The sequence below is a fragment of the Danio rerio genome, chromosome 12 (genome assembly GCF_052040795.2).
Source record: "Danio rerio strain M-AB ecotype USA chromosome 12, GRCz13ab, whole genome shotgun sequence".
Taxonomy (NCBI): Eukaryota; Metazoa; Chordata; class Actinopteri; order Cypriniformes; family Danionidae; genus Danio; species Danio rerio.
The window spans coordinates 36,313,795-36,326,889 of NC_141032.1; the positions used below are offsets into that span (position 1 = coordinate 36,313,795).

Genomic DNA, 13,095 nt, shown 5'->3' on the forward strand with positions numbered 1-13,095 from the left:
ATGGTTTAACTACAAAAAAAAGGAACAAAAATATGGGTACTCTAGTTCAGGGATGTACAAACATTTTGCTATGAAGGGCCAAATACCAATCTTGATTGAAAGCCGTGGGCCGAAGTTACATATATCAAGCTGTAAAACAAAGTTGCCACGGATAATGTCCTAATTTTTTCAAAATTATTAGAAAACATGACTTTAATCTATATTTATATATATTTACATTTACACTTTATAATTACTATACTATAATAAAAACATAGGAATTTCATTTATGACACAATGGAGTTTCATGCCGACAACACTAGTCAAGCTGCACCTCCCTTTGCTTTGATATGCTCACTGAGGATTTCTGAGTTGTGGTGTATCTGTTGAGCAACAGGATGTTCATTACAAAAACAAAAATTATAATAATTTACAATATATAAATAAACATTTAATCAAAGTTTTTTGTAGCTTGAAATAAAACAAAGAAATGAAATGTTAAGTTAGAACTGACAATGTGTATTAAAGGTATTAAGCCCAACCCTCCCTCTGCTCTGATGGCATGCGGGCAAAATCAAAAGTTACCATGGGGCTAGTTTGGGCTTCTCTGCTCTAGTTAAACTGCACTGTAAGAAAAGTCTTGCAACCTTAAATGTTTTAGTTTATTCAAATGAACTTTTCTACGCATCTCAACTTCCATCAATAAAACTGACAAAAATTATGAGGTTAAACATAGTATAACTTAAACATTTTAGCTGAAACCTGATTAAATTATTAAAATAAGTAAGAGTAACAAAAAAATGTTGTTGTCCTGACTTTTTGTCATCACATTTTTGTATGTGTATAGCCAAAATTTGAAATTTTTTTTGCTTAATTTGCTACACATATTTTGATGTTCTTAAAATATATGTCGTACAATTGAAGTAAAACATATTGATTGATTGATAATACACTTTAAAAAATGACAAAACTACAAAAATGTGTATATTTGTAGTCTGAAAAAATATATTCATCAGAAATTTACCAATTTTTAAATTTTTTTTTTCTTTTTCTTATTTTTTTATACCACAATTACATTTTCTGTATAGATGAATATGCCCTAAAAATGAATTAGATTTACGAATTTTATGTTACAAATTCAGCCTATATAAATTGTTTGAAACCACTTACCTAAAAAAGTTTGTAAATCCAATGAATATTTTTTCCCAGTGATATATGGATCCAGTGCTCAGCATATATAAGTACACACCTCACAAATCTATCTTTTAAATTCATATTTTTAATAGGATGCTGTACAATATTATATTTGTGCAAATACATTAGATAAGTCAGTACTAAAACTAGTACAGCCAAATTTATATGTTATAGAAAAATATTAAATTCAAATTTTAAAAGAGGAAAAATCAGCAGTTGAAATTTTGTAGATTGTAATTATTTTTTGCAATATTTTGCTTGAATTTAACTGTATTTTCTTTCAATTTCTAAAAATGTTTGGCGATTAAAATATTATTTTAATAAATATTTCTGTTTAATAATCTGTTTTGCTTAAATGCACCAAAATACATTGCCTATATTCACTGAGAAATAAATACAGATATTCATTTATAAAATTGGGTGTGCTGAATTAAGCTGAGCACTGTATATCCAGAAAATGTAATTGTGGGTGACAAAACATTTAAAATACAAAAAACTAAAAATCTGGTCATTTTCTGCCAGGACATTTTTAAACAGTGTTTAAAGTGTATTTTAATGATAGTGATAGGAAAAATGTGGTAACACAAATGCCAGTCAATCCACCCCTCCAAAGAACATGTGTGCTACACTTTTACTTAAAACCATGGTTCATTTTCATAAGGGCATTATTAGTCTCACTTGAACATATGATGTATCTGTCAACCAAAAAAGTCAGAAACACTGAAGAAAACATCAACACACTGACGCTCATGTTTGCATCATACTCACTGGCCAAAACAAGCACCTCACATGTCTCTCTCTCCCTACTCATCCTGCAGTTTCCAGAAAAGACTCAGCGCATGCTGATGGAGTCCTTGCTGAGCGGTGCTGTTCCTGTCAGAAACGAGCCGAGAAAACCACCAGGGAGACGACAAGAGCTGACTCCACATCTCTGAGAAACACTGTTTACAAACCAGCACAGAAGCAGGGTCACCATTCACACACACAAACACAAATAAAGTCTACAGCTGTAGAGATATTAGGACTGCCAGTTTAAATGTAGTAATTACTATTATGCTGGATATTAAATTGACTTTATGTACTTGCATGCTGATATTCACTGAGGAAAGCTTCAAATTAAAAATAATTCAGAGTTGTATATCTATACATAGGCATAACAATGAGTCAATATTTTTAAATTTGTGAGTCAACTTATACCTTTTGGGTCGGGGTCCAAAGTGTTTTGTGCTAATGTTTTTTTATTAATACACCGAAAAAATGCTGTCTGCAAAGTTGTTGCAAACAATTTATTTGTGTTGAATTTAAACAAACAAATTAAATTTAGTAATGTTCAACTTAATTTGTTTGTTTAAAATCTGCCGAAATAAATAGTTTATAACCCCTTAACTTTAAAAAAAATTGAGTAAATCCAAGGAATCATCCTTGAATCATTTTTTCAGTGTATACTCAACTGATTTAAAGGACGGGGTTAGCATGATTTTTCATTCTTATCATTATCATTCTTTAAAGAAAAGAAAATGTAATAATAAAGGTCAAAGTTAAGGCTTAAAAACAAAATTCTTGAAAATGTTATCAGCTATAAATATAAACAGAAAAATATTTGATCTGCAAATAACCATATTAGAATGATTTCTGAATGATCTTGTGACTGAACCCAGCAGGCACATAACGTTATAAAATGTTAATATTAGTTTTAATTTAGGTCGTGACGTCTAGTGACCAAAATTCATTGTTTAGTCAGCGTCTAAGGACAACGTTATTTTGGCATCTAATAACAACGTTGATATTTGGTTGATTTTAGGTTGTGTTGGAAAATGATCAAAATCCAACATCGAGCCAACGTCATATTGACATCAAATATTGACATTTACTGTATTCGTCAGATATGACAACCAAAATCCAATGTCTAAGAGGTAATATGATAACGTCCACACAACGTCAAGTTGTAACATCATTAGACGTTGATATTTGGTCGATTTTAGGTTGTGTTGTTTATTCGTCAGGTATGGCAACCAAATTCCAATGTCTAATAGATGTCATATGGTAACGTCCACATAACATCAAGCTGTAACATCATTAGACGTTGATATTTGGTTGATTTTAGGTTGTGTTGGAAAGTGACCAAAATCCAACATCGAGCCAAAGTCATATTGACCAAATATTTACATTTATTTGTCATTTATGACAACCAAAATCCAATGTCTAATAGAGGTCATATGGTAACGTCCACACAACGTCAAGTTGTAACATCATTAGACATTGATATTTGGTTGATTTTAGGTTGGATGTTAGACATTGGTGTCGGTCTGACGTTGGGTTCTGACGTCAACACGATTTTCATTTCCAAACAAAATGCAACATCTCTACGACATGGGGGTACAACATCAATCTGACGTCATATTGATGTCCTGTGCCTGCTGAGAAGTAATGATAGAAATCCAGCCTGATCTCACAAGGAAACGTTGTGTAACTATTTTACATTTGGTCAGTTAAGTGGCTAATTCATACAAGTTCAGTCGTATGAAAACATGCGATTTTTAAAAGGAGTCATGGAACCAATCCCCACACCTAAACCCAACCATCATTGCAGGATGAGCAAATCTTACAAAATTGTAAAAATGAGATCCTACGAATTGATACGAATTAGCCAATCGAAAAGTTACGAATTGCGTTGAGAAAGCATTGAAATTCAGCTTTACTATCATAAAATGACATTTAAATAATGCGTTATATTAATATTTCACAATATTGCTATCTTTGTTTTTAATCAAATAAATAGAGGCTTGATGAGACGTCTTTCAAAAACATTTTTTTTTAAATCTTACCAACCCCAAACTTTAAAGTAGTCCATCATCTTTTTAATTATTTATACTAGACTACAATATTAAAGTGCCAGCCCTAATATAAAAATGTATATGCGAAGTTTAAAGCAAGTAATTAACCAGGCACATTATCATGCACGGTAATGCAATAAATTAATTGAATCCAAACTCATCATCTCCCAACTCAACTTCAAAAGGTCCTGGCATTTCAAATCAATCTATCCTGCGTGGGCATCTCTTGCTTCATTTAAACATGAAAAAGCATGCGCTGTCAGAGCTGGAGTTGACAGGGAAATCATGTATCAGGAAGAGTGGTTTCTTCCAGTCTGAGATCCATTCACTCCATCTGACACACTGCCAAAGAGAAACACGACTCATACAGCCGAGTGCCTCTGAAAATGACCATCTCTGTGTCTGTAGATGTCAATGGTGCATGTGCTAAATCTGCAATTTGAACGCAATCTATTGTAAATTGTATTGCAAAAAAGTCCAAAGCTCTTGAAAATGTGCCCTCACGCTTGTAAAATGTTGCCAACAGGCTCAAAACCCAAACACTTTGTAAATATTCATTGAAATGCGCAAAGAAGTTTAGAAAACGCTCTGATTAAATGGGGCTTTTCACACTTGAACTGGTTAACCCTGGGTTTTCTCACTTCGATTTACACTAGCTTAAAATAAACCCGGGGATAATTAATCCGGGTATTCATGAAATTTCACATTGTACAATCCTTATTTGCATATTTGAGTAGTCAGTGTCTTTGATTGGATGAATGTTTAATTAATAGCAAAATTATGCTAATCCCACTTTTGAAATACAGAAACAATGTGTAAATTGTGTAAATGTTCTTCTACCACTCAAGCATGGTTATTAACCTGGCTAAGTGTGAAAGACTCCTTTGCTCGTGATTAAAAGTGGAGTTTATAATGACAATAATCCAGGGTTAAAGGGTTAGTTCACCAAAAAAAACAAATTAACTCATTATTTACTCAAGGCATCCTTGATATATATATGACTTTCTTTATCAAATCCAATCAGAGTTATTTTAAAAATTATCTTGGGCTTTTTTCTGCTCTTCAATAGCAAACGGAGGCTACTTTTTATCAGCAATCTAAAAGTTCAATAAAGCGCATCAATTCAGAATGAAAAAGTTTCTCACGCAGCTCCAGGAAAAATAAATGTAGTTTTTGTGAAAGAAATATCCATATTTAAAACTTTATGAACAATTTTGTGTAGGTTCCAATGAGCGCTGTCCGTCGCCGTCTTCTCCTTCATGTACTGTAAGGTGCATTTTGACGCCATTAGCTGGACAGTACCGTGTTTTGTCTGTCTCTTTATAGCGCTTCTGTGTTTGTTTCAACTACACATGCGCTGCACACTTGAGAAAAAACACAATCCTGTCCAGCTGATGTGTTGATGCACCAAAAAATGCACCTTAGAAAATTTAAGAAGATAACATATTGTGGTCATTGGAAGATACTCAAAATGGTTTATAAAGTTTTTAATATGAATATTTGTCTTACAAAAAAGCCATGGATTTACTAAAGGAGACCTTTAATCACCCCCGCAGCCATATGAGGCAATTTAGGTTATGGATGAATGTGTTTTATTACACTTCTTTTGGAATGCTGATTAAAAATAGATGACCTTTGCCGTTGAAGAGATGAATAAGGTCAAGATCAAATCACACCAATCGGGATTAAATGAAGTAAGAGGGTGAGTAATTAATTAGATCATTTTCAGGTAAACTAACCCTTTAAGAACAGTGTGGAAAGCCATTCTTAGTACTTAGATATTAAAATGATTGTTATTTACATCAGGTGCAATTAGGCAAAAACAAAAAAGAAAATCTGTAAACATCTGCATTTGAGCAATAATACAACATTATGTACAAATATGCATTGCTTTGCAGTCTTTGGACAGTGTTCTGAAGTCTCCTCGTTCTCCTTTTGGGACATCCTTTTAGTTCATCTTGCGTTTTTTTACACAGTCCTTTTTTAAGCTACAGTTGATGCCTACTAAATTTGATCAAGCTCAAAAAATATCTCCCATTAAATCACGAGATGATTCTCAAAAGCGCGAGCACAGTCGATTTTGAGATGCTATGAGGAACTTCACAACACACAGCTCTCAGAGTTCTAATACAAATGCAATCCTCCACATCACAAGGGGGCGACGTAATATTGATGTGAGATGTTGCTACACTGAGCTCTCATCCGGCTGGATGTCCAACTGTGTGTGTTTCCGCTTTTCAAGAATCCTGTTGAGCTCCTCGGTGAAGGAGTGGTAAAGCGGAGACGTCGTTTCGGAGTCTGCCTGCCCAAGGAGCACGTAGCTGTTACCGTTAATTTTCCTCAGCACGCTGGGTAACGTGGCTGACAGTCCATTTGCATACTCCGAAGCAGGCAGAGGCGGCGGCATTGGAAGGGGCGGGGCAGGTGGAGGTTCCTCGCTGGGCGTAGTCTGGATGTCCAACGGGACGATCTGTAGAAACTCTTCATCTCTCGACATCGCTCTGCTACGACCTTCTGTTCGGCCATTGCAGTGACTGGAGATTGTTTTGAGCTCAAAGTGTGAACTTCTTTTTCTTTCGGTTGGGGTGGTTATGGAAAGAGCTTGCTGGGAGTACTTGGCATCGAGAGAGTTGTGTGCGCAGAAACTAACGTACAACAGGACCACCGTTAGAACCAGACAAAGTCCACCAAGCACTGCCACCAGAGAGATATACATGGCCTCCATGTGCTTGTAGGTCTGAAACTCTGGATCAGTAGGTAACGGAGCCGGTGGGGGTGACAGGAGCTGCTCGACAGGACCGCTAGAAGGACTTGGAGTTGGCACAGTTGTAGTAGTAAAAAAACTTTCAGGTAAAGCTGTCGGACTTCCAGAGAGATGTGATGCCGGAGGTGGAACTGGTTGCACTCTCACAATGTAACTGCGAATAGGAACCCAGACGCTATTTTCCACTGCATAACATCGGTAGTGTCCGCTTTGTTGGTTCTGTGCACCGATAATAAGGAGGCCGTCTGTGCCGGTGCGGTAGCCAGAATCTACGCCGTAACCCTTCAGTTCTTGACTGTTCAGCGTCCATTGAGGGGTGGCCAGGTTTGATCGAATCTCGCATTGTAGCAGCACATCATCTCCTGCCATCACCGCACGTGTTCGGTGCATGACGAAACCTGGTGAAATGTAGGAAACATTATTATACCGCTTATAAAAGTGCTCAGAAAATTAGTTTTTTTTGCTTGCAAACACACCATCACTTGTGATATTAGAACAGCCTCGTCTTCCCATCTGGATGTCCTGGACGAGACTGGACCTGCGAGAAACACATATTCACAGTTGCTCTTATTAAAGCCATTAATTGGAGCTTGCAGTGGGAGTTGAGATTGGCTTTCACGGGAGAATATTTCAACAGTTGGATAGTAACTTTATTAGGAGAATGGTTTAAAATTGCATTGTAAGAATAATCTCAGCCTTGCTGATGCATGTGTGCAAACTACTTTTATACTAGTGGAAAATCTAGCATTAGAAGTTTGTCTGAGATGCACAAAGGCCCAATCCCAATTCTGTTTTTCTACCCCTTCCCCTTGGCCCTTGAAACAAAGTGTGAAGGGAAAGGGTTTCAAAATGTACAGCACTACAGTAATTGGACACATTATCACATGTCATCACAATCTCTTGTTTCATATGAGATTAGACGATTGCGTCTGCTGTAGTTATTCCAGTTGCGTTATTTTTTAATATTTATCTTCAGGAAATCACTGAAGGCAACAATATCATGTTATCATAATGATCTAATGTGGCAATAAGATCCTAACTGTACTACGGCATTTACACCGTGGCCATCTTTATCTATGTAAACACACAAAAACAACATTAACATTATAGCAGACACTGTTTAAAGCTCATTCCCAGACTTTTCTAACACAGTATTCGAGTGTCATCGAGTGTCAGAATGTTGTGGGTCTGCTATACAGTAGTTATTACTATGAATTATATTTTTTTATTTTAGCGTTTTTTTTAAAAACAATGATGGTAAAACACGATCGCAGTTATAAATGTATTAAAACATGTGCTTGTTTGTTGTAAAAATTCGTAATTACAAAATACACTTATTTGTGGATCTCCTTACTTCTGGGTTCAGCAATACTGCTGTAGTAGATGGTGTATTCTGGGAAATTTTCATACCCCTTTGTTGCAAGTGTGGTCCTGAAAAAGCTCAGTTTTAAAGGCTATACAGCCCTTCCCCTTAGCCCTACGCCTTTAAGCTAAAGAGAATTAGAACACAGCTAGCCCTTCATGTGAATGCAGAAAATGAGGGGTAGGGGTAAGGACTGCAATTGGGATTGGGCCAAAGTTTCTTAATATTTGTATTGTCAATAATACATGGAGACTGGCTCACAATGGTGGCGTCACAATTTATTTTTTATCATACTGTATGCATGAAAAGTTTCATATAATAATAATGCAACATAAAATAATACTGTAAAATAATACTAGAAACAAAATAAAACTAGAAACAACACAAAATCAGTTAAATAAAACAAGCTTCTATGCAATTTATTGTTGGATTAACATTTTACAGAATAAATATATTAAATAAATATTGAAATCTGCAATAAAAATGTATAATGTCGAAAATCTTACTTGATGGGATAGTTAAGTTCAACCAAAATTTTAATTTACCATTTAACTCACTTGCAAGTGTTTTCTAACTGAGTTTTGAACAAAAAACAAAACAGAATTGTAGAAGTATGTGGGGAAACTCTACTAGGAAAAAAGTTGGCTACCTGTTAGCATAAGATGCTATTTCAGCACACATTCTTCCATCCCAGCCACAGAGCGGATCGCGTGCGAACACACAGTCGTAACAGGAGGTGTAGCGTTCACAAGATGACAGAGGAACCTGCACCAGTCCAGAAGCGCCGCTCACATAGATACTGTTCTGTATCACAAAATACACAACCTAAGACCTTTTGGGGATCTATCCATTAAGTGTTTGTCCCTATATCAGGTATTCATGCTGCTTTTGAATAGCTGTGGTGTACCTGTTTTTGTGATATCACCATGTTAATGATGGGCTGTTTCTCTTGGAACAGCTGAAGCTCCTCAATGATGTGCACACGGTCTATAATCTTCACAGCTCTTTGTAACCAGCCCTCATCTGGAGAGAAGCACACAAGCCACGAGTCAAGAAAAGAAAGCAAATATACACTGCTGTTCACAACAAATTAAGGGCCAAATTTCCAAACAGCTCGAGGCAGCGAAAATCTTTTTTCTTTGGTACTAAAAACAAAGTACTGTCAGGATTTATTAAAGAAAGAAAAACGCTGAAAATGCACAGACACATATATTTGCAACTGACCTTTTTACATATGCATTTCTAGGAGTTTACCTTTCAGATGCAAAACTGTTTTTTGGTTCTGCTCTATCATTTGTTCCATCACTGGTCACTTTATTATCATTATTTAAGGCCCAAAGGAAGGATTGGCAAAGGAACTTGAGCTAGGACTACACACTCACTGGCCACTTTATTAGGTACACCTTACTAGTACTTAGTTGGACCTCCTTTTGCTTTTTGAACTGCCTTAATCCTTCGTGGCATAGATTCAACAAGATACAAGAAATATTCCTCAGAGATTTTGGTCCATGTTGACATGATAGCATCACGCAGTTGCTGCAGATTTATTTCACCTGCACATCCATGATGAGAATCTCCCGTTCCACCACACCCCAAGGTACTCTATTGGATTGACACCTGGTGACTGTGGAGGCCATTTGAGTACAGTGATCTGTTCAAGTACAAGTGTCGTGTTCAAGAAACAGGTCTGAGATGATTCACGCTTTAGGACAAGCGGTGTTATCCTGCGGGAAGTAGCCATCAGAAGATGGACACACTGTGGTCATAAAGAGATCAGCAACAATACTCAGGTAGGCTGTTGTGTTGACATGAAGCTCAATTGGTACTAATGAGCCCAAAGTGTACTAAGAAAATATACCCCACACCATTACACCACCACCAGCAGCCGGAATCGTTGATACAAGGCAGGATAGATCCATGCTTTCTTGTTGTCGACTTCAAATTCTGACCCTACCATCCGAATGTCGCAGCAGAAATCAAGACTCATCAGACCAGGCAATGTTTTTCCAATCTTCTATTGTCCAATTTTGGTGTCACCCGTTGTGGTCTTCTGCCACTGTAGCCCATCCGCCTCAAGGTTGGACATGTTGTGTGTTCAGAGATGCTCTTCTGCATAATTTGGTTATAACGAGTGGTTATTTGAGTTACTGTTGCCTTTCTATCAGCTCGAACCAGTCTGGCCATTCTCCTCTGACCTTTGTCATCTAAAATTCAGGACAATTCTCTGTAAACCCTAGCAATAGTTCTGTGTGAAAATCCCAGTAGATCCACAGATTCTAAAATACTCAGAAAAAGCCCGTCTGGCACCAACAACCATGCCATGTTTAAAGTCACTTAAATCACCTAAATGCATTGATTTTATGCCCTGTGATTGGAAATTTGTGTTAACAAGCATTTGGACAGGTGTACCCAATAAAGTGGTTGGTGAGTGTATGTAGGCACACTTAACAACTAGGCTATTGGTGCCAATCTCCCATCTACACTTTTATAATAATGTACTTTCATGTTAATTTGCCATTTAGTATATTTTGGTACATTTTTAAGGTTGCATGCATGTTATCTTTTTTTAACTTTAAATAAATAAATATAATATCCATATTCCATAAAAAATGTGGCCAGTGCAACTGTATTCAACACTGATAATAATAAAAGATTATTGAGTACCAAGTTAGCATATTAAAACAATTTCTAAAAGATATTGTGAGACTGAAAACTGCATTATACATGACAAGAAATTGCATTTTAAAGTACTTGTGTGTATCAATATAAGAATACTGCAGAATCAATGCACCCATCCCAAAATCATTAAACAGTCATACTAATCCCCCAAAAGTAAATTACAGTAAAAAAATTAAGAAAACCAAAGGATGGTTGGATTTCTAATAAAAAAGCCAATCCTTCGGCACCTGTTCCAATGAAGAGCATGTCATAGGTCCGTCCGTCCAAACCCTCAACCTGTTGAACAATGATTTTAGTGTAATCTGCAGCTTTCTGGAGCAAAAGTGGACGTCCTTCCACCGGCTGGATCTGGGTGGACATTAAAGGGTGTCTCCGAACAAAATTCAGAGTGTTGTCAGGCAGATCCCGAGAGGAATTTATGAGCTTGCCACGATGCTCATCAGTTATACACTGAAAAGAAACAAGGCCACCATTACATAACATTCCCCAGAGAGTGTAAATAGAAACCATGCTACACTTCAATGCAAGGTTTTAAAGGGGACAGTTTATGGGACTGTTTTGATTTAGAGCATCTCACCGAACCAGGTCGTGGATCCGGAACTTTCCCAGTGTATTCCCTCCATTTGGAGTCCTGTAGTTCCATAAATGGCCCATTAAAAGCTGTCTGGATGTCTTTGAGGGAATACCGACACACTGCAGACATCTTAACGTTTCTCCTGGCAGTGAGAAAGAAAAAAAGGTTAATTGAAACTTCCTAGTTTAATATGACTTATGCTCTATGTACAGTATCTGCTAGCAATTCTCATGTTATTGCTCCCTAAAAGACAATTTACACAAAAATCTAAATGAATCGCCTTCTGCCCTATGACTTTTTTCATTTTTTACCTCACAAATATAATTTTTTTTTTCATATGTACACATATTATAGATTTGATCACATTAGTAACTAGTTTAAGTGTCTAGAATTTTAAATTGCATGGATGTGCAAAACTCAATATTATTAGAATTAGTGTCTCAATGTCTGATTAGTAGGGATTTGCGGATGCTACTGGACCAATTTCCACTTTTGGATGATATTGGACCACATTTGAACATTAGTGGACCTCTTTTGGTTGCTAGTGGACAACTATTACACATTAGTGGACCACTTTCGGAAGTTGGTGAACCACTTTCGGACTGATTGGATATGCAAAACAGGTTCATTGTCTAAATGCCTGATTAGTAGGGACCAATTTCAGACATCAGTGCACTTCTTTTAGACATCAGTCGTTCACTTTTGAATATTAGTGGACCACTGTCTCACATTAGTGATTCACTTTTGGAAATTAGTGGACCACTTAGGGATATCATTGGATATGCAAAACAGGTTCAGTGTCTCACTGTCTGATTAGTAGAGATAAATTTCAAACATCAGTGGACCACTTTCAGATGTCAGTAGACTACTTTCGGATGTTACTGGACCAATTTCGGACATCAGAGCACCTCTTCAGACATCACTGGAACACTTTTAGATGTTAGTGGACGTCTTTGGGAAGCTAGTGGAGCAATATCACACATTAGTGGTGGACCACTTTCGAACATCATTGGATATCCAAACAGGTTCGGTGTCTCATTGTCTGATTGGTAGGGACCAATTTCGGACATCAGTGCAACTCTTTCAGACATCAGTCGTCCACTTTTGGATGTTAGTGGACCACTTTTGAACGTTAGTGGACCTCTTTTGGGAAGCTAGTGGACCACTATTGCACATTAGTGGACCACTTTCGAAAGTTAGTGGACCACTTTCAGACATCATTGGATATGCAAAACAGGTTCAGTGTCTCAATATCTAATTAGTAGAGACCAATTTCAAACATTAGTGGACCTCTTTCAGACATCAATGGACCTTTTTCAGGCATCAGTGGATGAGCAAAACTGGGTCAGTGTCTCAAAGTCTGATTAGAAGGGCCATGTTCTGACATTATTAGCTGTGCAAAACAGCTGCAGTGTCTCAATGTCTGATTAGTAGGGAGAAGAGATGGCAAAAGTACACGCATTTTTTACTTAGGTAGAAGTATAAATACTCATGTTTAAAACGACAACCTGTGCACATGCCCTTTTTTGTCTTGGATAGAAAGTGCCCTTCCAAAATGATCTGAAGTGCTTCATCCTGCACATGCCCATTGGAAAGTCTCTGCACGGGACTGCTAGTAAAAGTTAAAGTACTGATTACACTTTGGTACTTAAGTTAAAGTAAAGAAGTAAGGCCTCAAAAATGTACTTAAGTAAAAAGTACCCATTAC

At 36.8% G+C, this 13,095-nt stretch overlaps 1 protein-coding gene and 1 long non-coding RNA gene across 2 annotated transcripts in view; one reads left to right on the forward strand and one right to left on the reverse strand.

The window, feature by feature from the left end:
• The first annotated feature begins 221 nt into the window (after positions 1-221).
• LOC147841450 (uncharacterized) lies at positions 222-5,894 on the forward strand. Its single transcript, XR_015504343.1, has 2 exons — positions 222-3,240; positions 3,415-5,894. It is a non-coding gene; the product is annotated as an uncharacterized LOC147841450 (long non-coding RNA).
• sema4gb (sema domain, immunoglobulin domain (Ig), transmembrane domain (TM) and short cytoplasmic domain, (semaphorin) 4Gb) overlaps positions 4,753-13,095 on the reverse strand; it is a 62,783-nt gene continuing 54,440 nt past the window's right edge. The window contains exons 10-15 of the mRNA XM_087276647.1: positions 11,391-11,529; positions 11,041-11,263; positions 9,042-9,157; positions 8,784-8,938; positions 7,248-7,309; positions 4,753-7,169 (exon numbers count right to left, since the gene is read on the reverse strand). Coding sequence (XP_087132773.1) covers positions 6,193-7,169; positions 7,248-7,309; positions 8,784-8,938; positions 9,042-9,157; positions 11,041-11,263; positions 11,391-11,529 — 1,672 coding nt within the window. The 3' untranslated portion in view covers positions 4,753-6,192. The remainder of the gene's footprint in view (positions 7,170-7,247; positions 7,310-8,783; positions 8,939-9,041; positions 9,158-11,040; positions 11,264-11,390; positions 11,530-13,095) is intronic.